The sequence below is a fragment of the Indicator indicator genome, chromosome 1 (genome assembly GCF_027791375.1).
Source record: "Indicator indicator isolate 239-I01 chromosome 1, UM_Iind_1.1, whole genome shotgun sequence".
NCBI lineage: Eukaryota > Metazoa > Chordata > Aves > Piciformes > Indicatoridae > Indicator > Indicator indicator.
This window is the reverse complement of record NC_072010.1, coordinates 98,817,666-98,831,935: the sequence shown is the minus strand read 5'-3', so window position 1 is coordinate 98,831,935 and position 14,270 is coordinate 98,817,666. Positions and strand designations below refer to the sequence as shown.

Genomic DNA, 14,270 nt, shown 5'->3' with positions numbered 1-14,270 from the left:
CAGCATATTGCTTTTAAAATGTTAAAAGTATTTTTTCATAAATTTCAGCAACTTCACAGGGTAAAACTGAAAATGCATTTTAGCAAAGACCTTCAAAGTTTTAATTTGGTCTTTTCCAGTCTCCTGGTAGAAAAAGTTTCTCATGCTATAATCCATAGTTAAATCCTCAAATTTTGCAGTGTGACAGTTGGGCTGTAAGCAATCCAGGGAAAAGGATTCAGTATTTCCAACAGAGCACAATGCTGCTCCCATACATAACAAGCCAGACCATACAGAAGCAATGGCTTGTCTTTGAATTTTACAGGCCTCTTACAGTCTCTGAAGATCAGTGCATAAACCATTTGCCTCTGTCCTTTAGTCCCACTTTCGACCATGTTATTATGTTCAAGCACAGAAACTACAGAGGACATAGACAGCCTACAATTGCTGAGAATCCACTGAAGGTTTTTGAACTCTCTGAAAGCAGTTGATAGTACTGATGTGCCTTCTGTGGATTTGGGCAATTAGATAGTCAGTTTAATGCTTTTCTTCACCACCACATTAATATTATATGGTGTCATGTGGAAGTACTGTCAGACAACCTCTTTCAATATTTTGAAATATATAGCAAGCATACTGCAAGATTACAAAGAAATACTCTTCTATTAAAAGACAAATTTCATTTTATCAGCATACAACTTAAGGAGAAAAGAGCTGCTGGAATCATTGCTTCTTTATGTTAGAATTATAATCTAAATCTAAAAGACAACTTTGTTCAACCCTCTCTTGAAATTGCACACTATTTCCTTACTCAGGAAGAGTTATCATGCTACCTACAAGCATACCTAGGATAAAGTAGTATCTAAACTTCTCTACAGTGCTAAAGGCTTTGGTAATCACAAACTTATGTTTTAAAAGACCTTAGATAGCCAACATAAATAGATTCTGAAGGGGGGGAAATTCAACAAAAAAAAAAAAAAGCTCTGGAATTTTGTTTAGAAAGACTTTTTTAGACTTATCACTTAAGATTCTTTAGCTGCTTTATCGATGAGAAGCTTTGGGGATCAGTTTAGGGTGGATAATCTTGTTAGACAATTGCTGTCTTCACTGAATTCCTGCTGTATGTCAAGTGTCACAGCTACATCAGAATTATGCAAAGGAAAAAAGTTGTGAGTGACAGCCTGTTATTTCCCTACCAGAAATTAAGATGAGTACAAAGTGCTAGAGAACTTAAGACTTTATTTACTAATCACAGCATCTGCAACAGGAGACCTGACAGATCCAGAAAGCTTCCCAGGGAAGATAAATTCTTATTTCTGTGTTTGGATATATTTTAACACTGTCCTGCTGATACCAGTTTTCTTTACAGTGTTGTACACCTAAAAATATACTCAAGGCCAAAAATCTCCAGGAATTATTCAACATGCTGTAATGCCAGCTGACCACAGAAACAAGTACTTTTCTGCCAAAATGTGATACAGAGATCCCTGTCCTGAGAATGCACAAGTTATTACAGGTGCAAGCTGGAGCACAGGAGGTTCCATATGAACATAAGGAAAAACTTTCACTGTGAGGGTGATAAAACACTGAAATGGGCTGCCCAGAAAGATCGTGGAGTCTTTCTCTGGAGACACTCAAAAGCCTCCTGGAATGATTCCGTGCGACCTACTCCAGGTGATCCTGCTTTGGTTGGACTAGATGATCTTTTGAGGTCCCTTCCAACCCTTAGTGTTCTGTGATTTCCAGCCCAGCTGCCATTCTGGGCCGAGCGGCACCTGCTTCACCTCATATCCCTCCCAGCTCACACCACAGCAGCCCACACACCGCCAAGTGAACATGCCAGCTTGCTCAGACAGCTCAGAAATCCCAAATGATGACTTCTACCACAACAGATGCATGTGCAATGCTGACTTCCATTGCACCACATGGACATACTATTGGGCATCATAGTTCTTCAAAGAAATTACTATATTTGTACGTGTTCAATGACATTCAGCAGCAGCGTGGGATATAGGCATATGCAAGTACTACACAGGAGGTAGTCCAGCACTCCACTACCTCAAATTCTGCCCCAAATTTTCCTATCTGATTCACCCTCTCCTAGCTTCACAGCTCTCCTCATCACACACTTGATTTTTCAAAATCATGGCACTTTTAAAGGGCATCACCTTGTAATGCAGTAAAACCCTGAAGTACAGAGAAAGGCATGCTGAGGGGCTGCAGAGTATTTTGAAACTGAGAAAAGGAGGAGAGCCTAAAGGCACTAGGGAAATTATGCCAGCATAGCTGCATGCTGGATCTCAAATGTAGATGGTTTACAAAATCCTGGAACAAATGCTTTTTGCCCATTAGCACTATCCAATTCACTGAGCAAACTCTTGTGGATAAAACATCCATTTGTGGCAAATTTTAAATCCTTTAAAAAAGAGGGAAAAGTCATTAAAAATCCCACACACAATTGGAAAATGACATGAAAGCAGCAAACAAGAACTTCCTAGGTATCTAGTACCCTCTCCCTTTGAAAGGCACACACCCAAATAGAATTTTTTTTTCCCGTGGTGCCCATGGAGGTTCTGACCAGTTACCTGCCCATGTTAATGCTCTACCTCCACACCGGAGAAAGCACGTAGAAGAATGTTTTGTGTTACCAGCACTGCAGCATCCTATGCAGAGTACAGCAAAGTCATCTCCTTTTTAGTATTGACCTAAGTTTGAAGGCACAGAATCTGGATTTCTGAAATAGTTCCACCAAACTAAGTGTACACAGTGGTGAATAAATTAATCTTAGTTGAAACACCCAAAAAACAGTGCCAGTTAGCAAGCACCAATCTCAACTGTACTTCTTCCATAAAGCTCATGCTCTTAATTTTCCACCCACTTCCAAATTCACCAAATTTTAGGACTGATTTATTTGTTTTGCTTAAAATATTTCTTATCTAGGGCTATATGCACAGCACCCAGAGGAAAAAGGGCAAATTGTCTGTTAGTCCTGAAAAAGAAAATATTAGAGAATAGTTCTTTAATGCAACCCCAATAGAGAGTTTACTATGAGATAGGGTTATTCAATCACAACTGGTTAACAAAACACAGGGAAAGACTTTCAGTCTTTGAGATGGTCACATGAGGACTAGAATAAAGACAAATGACATGGTGAAAAGAAGTACCAGGAAAGACATTGGGAAGTACGCAGCCTTTGTTAAAAAGCATCAGTCTCCAAAAAATAGATGGGTTTGCAGATTATGTGATTTTTTCCATCTCTCCAAACTGTAAGCGATTAATCACAGGCTTGTACTGTTTTGTGCCATGCAGAACCCCTTCTGCAGAGGAAGAATACATCCATGCATCAACTTTGCTCTTCCAACAAACTCTTCCAAGACCAGTTATCCCTCAAAGCTGTCCCGGTGAGTACACAGCAGACAAAGAAAGATCCTGCTGTTGGTCCATGTGATAGTTTGAAAATGATGTTTTCTTTTATCTTTTCCACACACATATTTGAAAATATTGATTGTTTTGTTACTCTCCAGCAGTAAACAGGGTAGCTTCTTCCAGCTGAATAAAAGCTTTCACAGTTGTTATACATTAAAAAAAACCACATTTGATAAAATTCATGAGGAACTAAGACATAAAGTGCCCACATTATCCTAGAAGTCAGGTAGTACAGGAATTATTCCACAAAAATGCTTATTGACTAGAAAATACTTTTTTTTTTTTTCTTTTCCAGTTGAACTCCTTCTTGGAATAGAGTTTTAGAGGTAGGTGTATCAGTTTGTGAGTTACGATTGTGCACACTGTGTTTTCAGAAGGCTGGCAAGGAACACATGGCCTCAAAGCACTAAGGATGAGTGGGAAGTGAGAGAAACAAGGCTGTGCTTTATTACCTTTAAAAGGAAGTAAAACTGCCTCTCAATCTCCTTGCTTTGTGATTCCTACAGGTTACAAACTCTCACTTGAAAGGTGAAATACAAGCAAAGCCATTCTGCATTTTCACCTCAATGTACAAATTCAGTTGATAATCATGAAAGCAAGCTATCCTGCATGTATGAAACTAGTTGTACAAATTATAGATAGAGATGGGTGAATAGTCACTGATTCACTGCCAATCCAAAGAAAAACCTGAAATAAAAACAAACAAGCAAAACCCTTGCTTTTCTTCAACAGAATTAAAACAGGAGTTTTACATATCTTTTCTTACTGAGGAAAATTTCCAGCTGAACAGAACATTTCAGGTTGTTAGGTACAAACTAAATTAAGGATAGGTGCCAAAGAGTGGTGATAGGAAGTGAGTGGCCCACTCATGATATCACAGAATCACAGACTGTCAGGGACTGGAAGGGACCTCAAAAGATCATCTAGTTCAACACCCCTGCCAGAGTAGGATCACCTATATCAGGTCACACAGAAGCACACCAAGGCAGGTCTTGTATATCTCCAGAGAGGGAGATTCCACAACCCACTCTGGGCAACCTGTTCCAGTGTTCTGTCACCCTCACAGTGAAATAAATTTCCCTCATGCTTCCATGGAACTTCCTATGGCTCAACTTCCACCCACTGCCCCTTGTTCTGTCATTGGGCATCACCGAGAAGAGCCTGACTCAGCACTCACCCTTTACATATTTATAAACATTAATACAGAAGGTGCAAGTTCAGCTGCTAAACATCCAAGGGGACATGCACCTCTAAGGACAAGATGTTGACTATGTTACATGGGATTTTGTCTGTCTGTACAGACTCTTTCCATCATGAAGATGCCATTATGCTAAACGTGGAACTCAGAGTGGGATAGGGTGCCCAGACAATGCCTCATTTCTCACAGGTATTTATTTACACAGCTCAGAATATCAGCAGCAAAAGCTGGAAACAGCTCCCACAGGCACTATTATCTACGATCTGGTCCTCTGGGAATCTTCCACACCATATAGAATGTAAGAGGCAACTATCCAGACCATTATCCTGAGAAGTCTGGACTACAGATTCAGACCAGCCTCAAACAGAAGAAACTGAATCACAGTTCACAGAATGGTAGAGGTTGAAAGGGGACTTCTGAAGATCTAGTCCAAACCACATGCTAGAGCAGGATCACCTAGAAAAAAATCACACATGAACATGTGCATGCAGAATTCTCTCATCTAATTAATTATAGACATAAAACATTGCCATTTCCTTTGGAAAACATGAATATGGGTCCGAAATTTTCCCTTTCTCCATCCAAATGATCAAATTCATAACAGACTCACTCTCCAGTCACCCAACAACTGAAGCTACATTTGGGAGGCATGCTTATTGTTTTATTTAAGCAAGTCTGTCAGCCTGTGGACCATGCCTTTCTTGCTTCTCCTCCTCCCCACCCTCCCAGAGGGCTGGCTGAGAAGCTGGTTTGCCTTCCTTCCCATCCCCCTCATCTAGATTAAAACAGACGGCAGAGGGACATGAAATAAAGAGCAAAGAAAGATGAGTGACTAATTTTCCAAAAGGAGACAAAAAAACCAAACCATCAACTTCAACACTAGAAGCTGTAAACAATGCATAATTACTTTCTGAACATCATTCTTCCATATAAGCAAATGCAGCAGTTGCTAGAGATACAACCACCATAAGCAGAGGGACTATCCTTCAGGCAGGCTTGATAAGCAGCAAGGACTACATTACAGTCAAACAGATGCAAGTAGAGAACATGGCAAAAGCATCAAGGAGTCAATCACTGGCTTACCCCACCTTTGTAGCAACCCTGCTTCCCAGTCAGGTTTTGCAGAGCTCAAGTAGTACTTCCCCAGGAAGTGCAGCAACATCTTTGAAATGCAATGGACAAGGAGCTGCCCGCCCTGTGATTGATGTGTGGGAAGCCCCATTATGTGGGATTGTCATATTTGGGCTCGAAGAGTCTGGCATTTTGCACACTGGAAAACACAGAGCACCTGGTAAGGCTCATGAAGTAACAATGCAAGGATCAAAGCCTCTTGGAGGGAGATATGTCACAGGAGTCACAGCTGGCATGCTGCAATTTTTACAGCCTCAGTAGAAAACATGAAAGTGAGATAATTACACCAGGGAGATGAGGACAAAAGCTATTTTAGTGCTTCACTCTGACCTTCTGTTTTGGTTTGGTTTGGTTTGGTTTTTTGCTCTGGTCCTGATGGAGTTGCTTCTTACATCTTTCTTACTGGCATCCAGTGGAAGAGGACAAGTTCACCTTCCCTGGCACCTTGAGCAAGCCCTTAGGCTTTGCATTTCAGCTGCTTCAGTGGAAGCACTACCTACCTCCTGTTGATTTTGCTCCAGGAGCAATAACATGACAGAGCAGGAATACAGTGTGGTAACCTTCAGGGGAAAGTCTGTCGGGCTTTGTCATTTTAGCCATTTGGGATTATTTCTGTTTGCTGGAAGAATTTAAAGGACCACCCAGAAAATTAAAACAAGCATCGTCTTTGTTGTGCACAACACAAAACACACTGCAGCATATAATGCTGCCAACACAAGAATTCTTAAAATGTAACATGACTAATAAAAGCATCAAATGCAGGCTTACTACACAACTTATGTGCCTTGCATTCAAGGCACAGAAATGGACTTTTATTTAGCTGATACTCATTCAATTAATTTTTCTGTGATTTTACAGTTGTTTGTGGTCTGTGTTTCCAAAAATTAGTCTGTTGTGACCTTCTACAAGTGGAAATTGTAAATAACACCAATTAATAGAGACTCAAATAGCAAAACATAATCAGCTTTTGAGATATTCCTCCAGCTGACCAATACCTTTCAGGTCCATAATGTGGTCAGTCCCATGTACTGAGATAGTATCACTCAAGACAGGGACTCCAAAGCATTAGTTCAGCATGCTTATACAAACACTTGCTGACAGATGAAGAACTGAAAATAACTCTACCTCCTAGTTAAGCAGAGAAAGAATTAAAAAAAAAAAAAAAGTGTTAATCATAAAACCATGCAGAAATGAAGACTGGATAAGGAAACCTAGCAAGTTTGCAATTCTGCTTCACACTTCAAACTGATGATAGACATTTACTTTGTACTCCAGGAATGGCAAGTTTGCAGCAGCTGCTTTCAGCTGGCAAGCGGCTTCTCTTGCAAACCTGTCAGTCACCACTGCCTTGTCTCACAGGATTAGGAGCCTTAGAAAGAGTTATTGGGAAAAAAAATATTAAGGACAGGACAGTAAGAATCAAGTAAAAGTGCCCCTCTGCTCATCTGTTGGGACACTAAGGTTCAGGCTGAAAGTACATAATCTTCTACGAGATCCAAGCACAAGCTCACCCCACTTTAGCAGAATTGTATAATCCGAAAGAGTACTATTTCTCTCTACTCATATTTAATATGATGGATCATGAACAAGCTAATTGCCATTAGTATGTCACATGGCTGGTATCTAAAAACACATAGCCACATCAAGAAGGACTTTTTACAAGCTCTTAAATACTTGTTTCAGAAGCAATTTTAGCTCCCAAGCAAGGGTAGTACTAATAACTGATTTATCATTCTATGGTTTAGTTTCACTTCCAGTAAGTATCTGGCTAGCCTATACAGGAACAAGTGATAGAAACAGGATAGCTCAAAACCAGTATAGTCTTCCTTTTCATGAAGAAAAGAAGCATATAGGGTCACTTTCCACCACAGCAAGAAAGCTGGACCTTTCTGACTGGCTTACAGATCAGATTGGTCAATAGAGCAAGGGATTCTGCTAGCAGATGAAACACTTCATCATTTCAAAGCCAGATAAAGCCTACATGAGAGAGATGGGCTTGATCTATCTGTGCTACTGGCAAAACTTTGTGTCAGCTTAATGCCCACAGACTGTTTTTACTATCTGTACCATGTAAATACCCTTAGTTAAATCAGTTACTTGCTTTGCTTTCTGAGCATTGTTGCTGTTTTGAACTTAAAGACATACTTTTCTAAGGAATCCACATGGAAAAATCAAGCAAACACAACCACTCACAGTACGGTCAGCAAGTTCTCTCATTGACAGTGTTTAAAGCAATATAAAACAAACCAGGACCAAAATTCGGCTTCTGGCAGATGAGCCTAAATTCAGAATCTTAAACAGCAGGCTCATGATGCCCTTCCCAAAAGGCATTCCCAGCCCTGTTTCTCCTGCAACTGGTATTATTATTTTCCAGGTTTACTCAAAGATAGAAGGCGCTGTTTTCCAAACCTGGAAGGACAGACTAATGTTATTGAACCAAACTAAACCTACATTCTGAACACTTTAGCATGCCATATCTGGGAAGGAAGGAAACAAAGATTTGTAGGAGTGGCTCATCCCTCAAAACCAACAATTGTTTATGTACCAAAGATAAGAAAGATACTGTCTTAGGTGAATAGCAGCTTCTTTTGTTTACAGGACTCTTGTTCAGCAGTCAAAGGCTAATATTTTAACAGGTCAGCTGAAATACTGTACTTGTATTTTAATAGCAGTTATAGGTTAATTTACTGTGTTAAGATCTATATTGAAGATATAGTACAACACATCATTTTCACCAATCTTTAAACGGAGGACAACATAATGCAATTGAAGCTTCAAGTCTTTTCAAAATTTTCTTCTAACAGCTGCATAGTGAAAAGATTCACCAAAGCAAATTCACTGCTGAGAAATGAGAGCTCCAAGTATTCCATGTATCATTTCAAAGTCTTATGTCAGGTATAGGGCCCTAAGGAGACACAGCCCTTCTGCCCTGGGGTGTGTCTGCTTTGTGAGGCAAGAGCTCAGTAGAATCACATGGCAGTAACAACTGAAGTACACTGGGTCAGTATGTCCACAGCATCTGGGGCTATCACCTGAGAGGTGATCTTCCCTGCACTAAAAGCATGCAAAAGATCATTCATGCTACTAAAAGAAGGCAACACAAATGTGCAAAGTAGGATAGCAGGGAAGTACTCCTGTAGCTATTAACTGAAGCACTCTAATGAATTTGCTTTAAAAAATTACAAGCAAATCTTACAGCAGAGGGGCAGATGCCAGCTCTCTTGCATCCTAATCCCCTGTTCACAGGATCATCCTTCATACTCCATGTGATTTGGTTGCATGCTGACAACAGAAGCCAGTGATGGCCATTGACTGAACATGGTTCGGTCTAGCAACAGAAAATTCAGCGTTAGTTCATCCTAGAAGTGATCAAAAGAAAGAGAAGCAGCAACCCTTAAATGCTGTCAGAGTTTCAACTCTGAGTAGTTATAAACAAATCTTTTTGACTAATGATCACCCAATAACCTTGAATTAATTCCCACCTCAGTCAGCAGAGGATCTCCATCCCACTTGGACAAAAAAAAAAATCCGCCAAACTTTGTGACTCACAGTCCTAGACACAGCCCTTAAAATGGCTCTGTAATTACTGTCTTGGTGGGAAGATCTTGTCACAATACTGATGTCTCCCTCAGATGGAGCCACACACTTTTGTCTGCACAGCAGCCTGTGGGGACCATCCTGGACACCTGCTGCTGGGGCTGTGAGGGCAACAGCAAAGGGTCTTAATACTCCATGCAGAAACAGAAGGGCATATGTTCAGATGGGTACCACTAAAGAAAAGGTTATGTCCCACAAATAGGAGACGTTAGCACAATTATCTAGTGAACAGTAGCACACTAAGACCTTGGTGTGGTAGTCTTCAGTGCTGCTAAATGAAATCTAAGCATACCAGATGATAATCTCAAAACCACACAGAGAAGCATAATCACTGCACATGACAAGTAAGCATATTTCTATTACTGTGCTTCTTACACAGAGTCCCCAGATCACTGCAGTGCTAAGGAAACTTAAACTTATTTCTACACAACAGTTTTGCAAACCTATCCATAGTATTTTCCTTACTCCCTAGTCTGAAACAGAATAATCTTTCAAAAGCTATTAATCAGCTTTCATTATCTCTAAACTGATTTTTGCTTGCTTGCAATTAAGGACTGATATCTGAAGAGTGAGAAATTTATAAGGTAATTAACCATAATGAGTAACTGTTCTCAGATACAGTCAGCTGCTGAGTATCAACAGAAGTCTTAGATTTCCCAAAGAATTTTTTTTCCTATATATTTATACAAGCTCAAAAATGAAGATTTCTTTAGCAGAGGTTGAATGTTCACCAGATAATACTACATGTGCCTATTCCTTCTTAGGAAGGCAGCTAGCTATAGACAAAAATATTCTTAAACTAGCAATTACTGTGGATTCAGAAGGTCTTAAGGTGACACTGACATAATGAAAGATCTATTTTTATGTCTGTGAAGTATATATCAAGTTCAGAGAGAGGGACATAGAGAGAAAGGGAGTACATGCATGCTGTAATTAGATCAGGTACAGGACAAAATTCTGCTTAGCATTTTGTAAATATCACTATGTAAAATACATTTCCTCTCCTTGCTTCTCCATACAATTAAGTGTTGGTAAAGTAATGCTAAAAAACCTTTTTGAGTAGGTCAATAGCATTATTAATCACTTCCTGGATTAGAATATCAAAACAAATTATGAGCCTGGTCCAAGGTTATAAACAGTATATGAGCTACTTTTCAGCCACTCCAGCATAATATCAAAAAGTTTTAGTTATGGAGACACATTTTTCCTCAGAAAAATTATTGACATATTTCCCTACATGTGGCATCCAGTGCAGCACAAGTGCAACTCACTCACTACACTCTAAAATTTTTCACAGAAAAACCCACTTAGGGATTCATCAGGTAGACCTTAAACACATAAGAAACTTCAGGAGAAAAATCACTGAAGGATGAAATCTGATCCTCTTACTGTGAGTTTAAAATTCTGGTCTAAAGAGCTTCAGTTGCAGTCTGTAGAGCACTCAGAAACTCTTCTTGATAAGAAAGTAGGATGCATATTCCTAGAACATAACCAAGAATTTCTCATCACAATTTCCCTGCTTTTTGCTTCTACTGTTTCTGTAGAGAAGGTCATTAGCAGAACAAATAATATCCAAGTTTTCTGCAGTTTTCTTCATCAGCAACCACAGAATAGCAAAATTGGAGGAAAGACAGTAATATTCTCAGCACTCTAATCCATGTATAATATTTCAACTAGGCAATAACCCAACTGTTTTAAGTTTTTAAAATTATGCAGATGTTTCATTTTAGAGCTGTGTAATGGGAAGCTCTAAAATGAAAGTTTTGACATGTAATTGTTTCTTCTCCTGTTTCTGCTGCAGCATTTCACAGTTTTGTTTTCTGATTAAAACTATGTCCTGGTTTAGAAAGCCCATATTTATCAACACACGAGGAAGGAGTCACATAGTGATGGGGGGAAAAGGAGTTTATATAAAGAAAAGAAGCATTATGCCCATTTTCTGCAAATTAAAGTTTTCAACACTCATTGCTTTGCTCAGTGGAGTAGACAGTGATAGCTTAAAGGCTAGATGTAATTTTTCACATTTGACCAGTTTTAAGACTATTTAGCAGGCGGGCTGGCTCTGCACCCCAGGAGACACACAAATGCTCCTGCCCTGCTTGAGGAACAAGGCTGGTTCTCTTACGTAGTGATGTGCAAGACCCTGCAGGGCTGTGTGTCTCATTCTGATCTGCATGGAGGCTTGATGGTGTTTCAGCCACAGTGAGATTAAGACACAAACAAGTCAAATGTTGTCCAACAGTTTATAATTATCAAAAGAGAGGTACAAGATAGGAAAGGAAGAATGATAGAAAAGGTATAGAAATATAAGTGAAGGTGACTTTATAGATTGCACGAAAATTCACCACCATGGAGGATCTAACAGTGTCTTGTGGGCCTGGTGTTCCAAATGGATCTGTGGGGAGAGGTCCTTCCCTGTTGTTACTTGGAGAGAGGAGTCCTCCTCCGTTGTTGCTGATGGTGAGAGAGTTTCAGAGAGAGGATTCTTTTCCGTCTCCCAGTGGTATCATTTTAAAACAGTCTGAATCCCAAAATCTCCACCCAGTTCTAGGAAACTTCATGCATACGCATGGTGGGCATGGTGCCAGGTGATAGTAGACACAGTCCAGTTTGGTGCAGGGTCAGTATGCCAAGAGGGCTATTTCAGGGGTCACATCACACAAGCCCCTCCTCAAAATCAATGACCTAGTACCCTTACATGTGCTCAGCAGGCACTGAAAACCATAAGACCTGTCAGCTGGCTGCTCAGCCACAGCACATCCATCAGCAGAGCTGTGGTGCAAAACAGGAAACCTCCCAAACACCATTTCAGAAATCAGTCACTTTTTAGCTGGTTGACCAGCCACCTCTCATGCCCCCTATGCTGTGCCATCTCAAGCACCATACAGTCTTATCCCTTGCCATGCAAGCATGTCCTTCTCAACAGCACAACTAAGGAGAAAAAGGAGGTTCCTATTCTGAAGGCAGAGGACCTTACCTAGTGTTAACCAGGAAAATCTGTCATGAGCCAAAATAATTTCAAATGGTAAATCTGAGATTCTTGTAAGTTTCGGGCCCATAGCCTTTTTAAATGACAAAAACAAAGACTTCCTGGAGACTAAGGATACACTTTCTGAATGTTTTTTTACTATTCCAACAGGTAATTGCTACTGGTAAAGAACACCTTTAAAAGAGAACATGGATTTAATAAACTCAACTGAACAAAACAGTACATCAGAAGAACTATTCAAATGGGTGACATCCAAGATTCTCGTTTCCATTACTCTATCTGTGCTTGCACTAATGACAACAGCCATCAATTCTCTAGTGATGACCGCAATAATTGTGACACGAAAGCTCCACCACCCTGCCAACTATCTAATCTGCTCTCTTGCAGTGACTGATTTTCTTGTGGCAGTCCTAGTGATGCCCTTCAGCATTGTCTACATCATAAAGGAGACATGGATCATGGGGCAAGTTGTGTGTGACATTTGGCTGAGTGTGGACATTACGTGCTGCACATGTTCCATCTTGCATCTCTCTGCCATTGCTTTGGATCGGTACAGAGCAATCACAGATGCTGTGGAATATGCAAGAAAAAGGACACCTAAGCATGCTGGCATCATGATTGCAGTGGTATGGATCATATCCATTTTTATCTCCATGCCACCTTTGTTTTGGCGGCATCAGACAACCAGCAGGGAAGACGAATGCATCATCAAACATGACCACATTGTTTCTACCATTTACTCTACATTTGGCGCCTTCTACATCCCTCTGGCCTTGATTCTGATCCTTTACTACAAGATATACAAGGCAGCAAAGACATTTCACAGGAGAAGCGTCAGCCGGATTGTAAGGGAGGAGGTAAATGGACAAGTCCTCTTGGATGCAGGTGAAAGAAGCACCAAATCAGCTTCAATGCCCAGCACTGCAGAGAAAACATCAGATGCCCTGGTGGACTGTGATAAAATCAATATCAGCCTAAAAAGCCCCAGGTCTGAATCTAAACACGAGAAGTCCTGGAAAAGACAGAGAATCTCTAGCACAAGAGAGCGAAAGGCAGCAACTACGCTGGGTCTGATCTTGGGGGCATTTGTGATCTGCTGGCTCCCTTTTTTCGTAAAAGAAGTAGTTGTTAATACCTGTGAAAGATGTCACATCTCAGAAGACATTTCTAATTTCCTAGCATGGCTGGGATATATAAATTCCCTTATTAACCCTCTAATATATACAATCTTTAATGAAGATTTCAAGAAAGCCTTCCAGAAGCTTGTGCATTGTAGGCAATATCTTTAAGAGATTATGTTCATATAGGAGAACATATTAATTAGTTTTTAACTTATATAAATTTATATAACTGAGATGATATTTGTTGTATTTAAGGAAAAGCACCAAGACTCTGCATTTACATTATGACTTTTTTTGTATCAGTATTAGTGGGAGCATAAAATGCCCAAGTTTTAAAGAGATGGATCATCTGGGATCAATTTTGCTCTGGAAAAAATGATAGGTAGCATATTGTGGCTCTAATCCAGAATTTGCACAGCTGTCTAGCTTGAAGCATAAGGTATTACCATAAATATGAAGGAAATCCACATTTGAAGTAGACTAAGAAAGAATTTTTTTTTTAATCATTTTCAGTTATCAATGGAATCTTAAGTGAAACAACATACAGGTTTAAAACCCTTGTCACAAATAAGAAGATAGAAAATAAACATTGGAATTAAGATATAATTTTATTACTTTGTCACAGGCCTGCAACACAGAGCCAAACCATTCCCAGTAACAGGTAGTAGCTTGAAACATATCTTGAAACATATCATCTTACACTGATTAGCTGAGTGCAGATGCAGCCCTGCCTTCTCCCACAGATGAAGGACTTTCCTGTATTACACCCTCACAGTACTGCAGCAGCAGGCAAAGTGCTTTCAAGTCTTTTCTCAACTGCCTCAAGCAA

The 14,270-nt window shown here is 39.9% G+C and overlaps 1 protein-coding gene across 1 annotated transcript; it reads left to right on the top strand.

Moving 5' to 3' along the window:
• Nucleotides 1-12,508: 12,508 nt before the first annotated feature.
• HTR1F (5-hydroxytryptamine receptor 1F) lies at nucleotides 12,509-13,609 on the top strand. Its single transcript, XM_054385764.1, has one exon. It carries the CDS (start codon nucleotides 12,509-12,511, stop codon nucleotides 13,607-13,609), a length of 1,101 nt encoding a protein of 366 aa, XP_054241739.1.
• The last annotated feature ends 661 nt before the right edge of the window (nucleotides 13,610-14,270 follow it).

Bases quoted from the DNA above. Each gene is read 5' to 3' on its own strand.
- HTR1F (XM_054385764.1), top strand. From the start codon at position 12,509: ATGGATTTAATAAACTCAACTGAACAAAACAGTACATCAGAAGAACTA.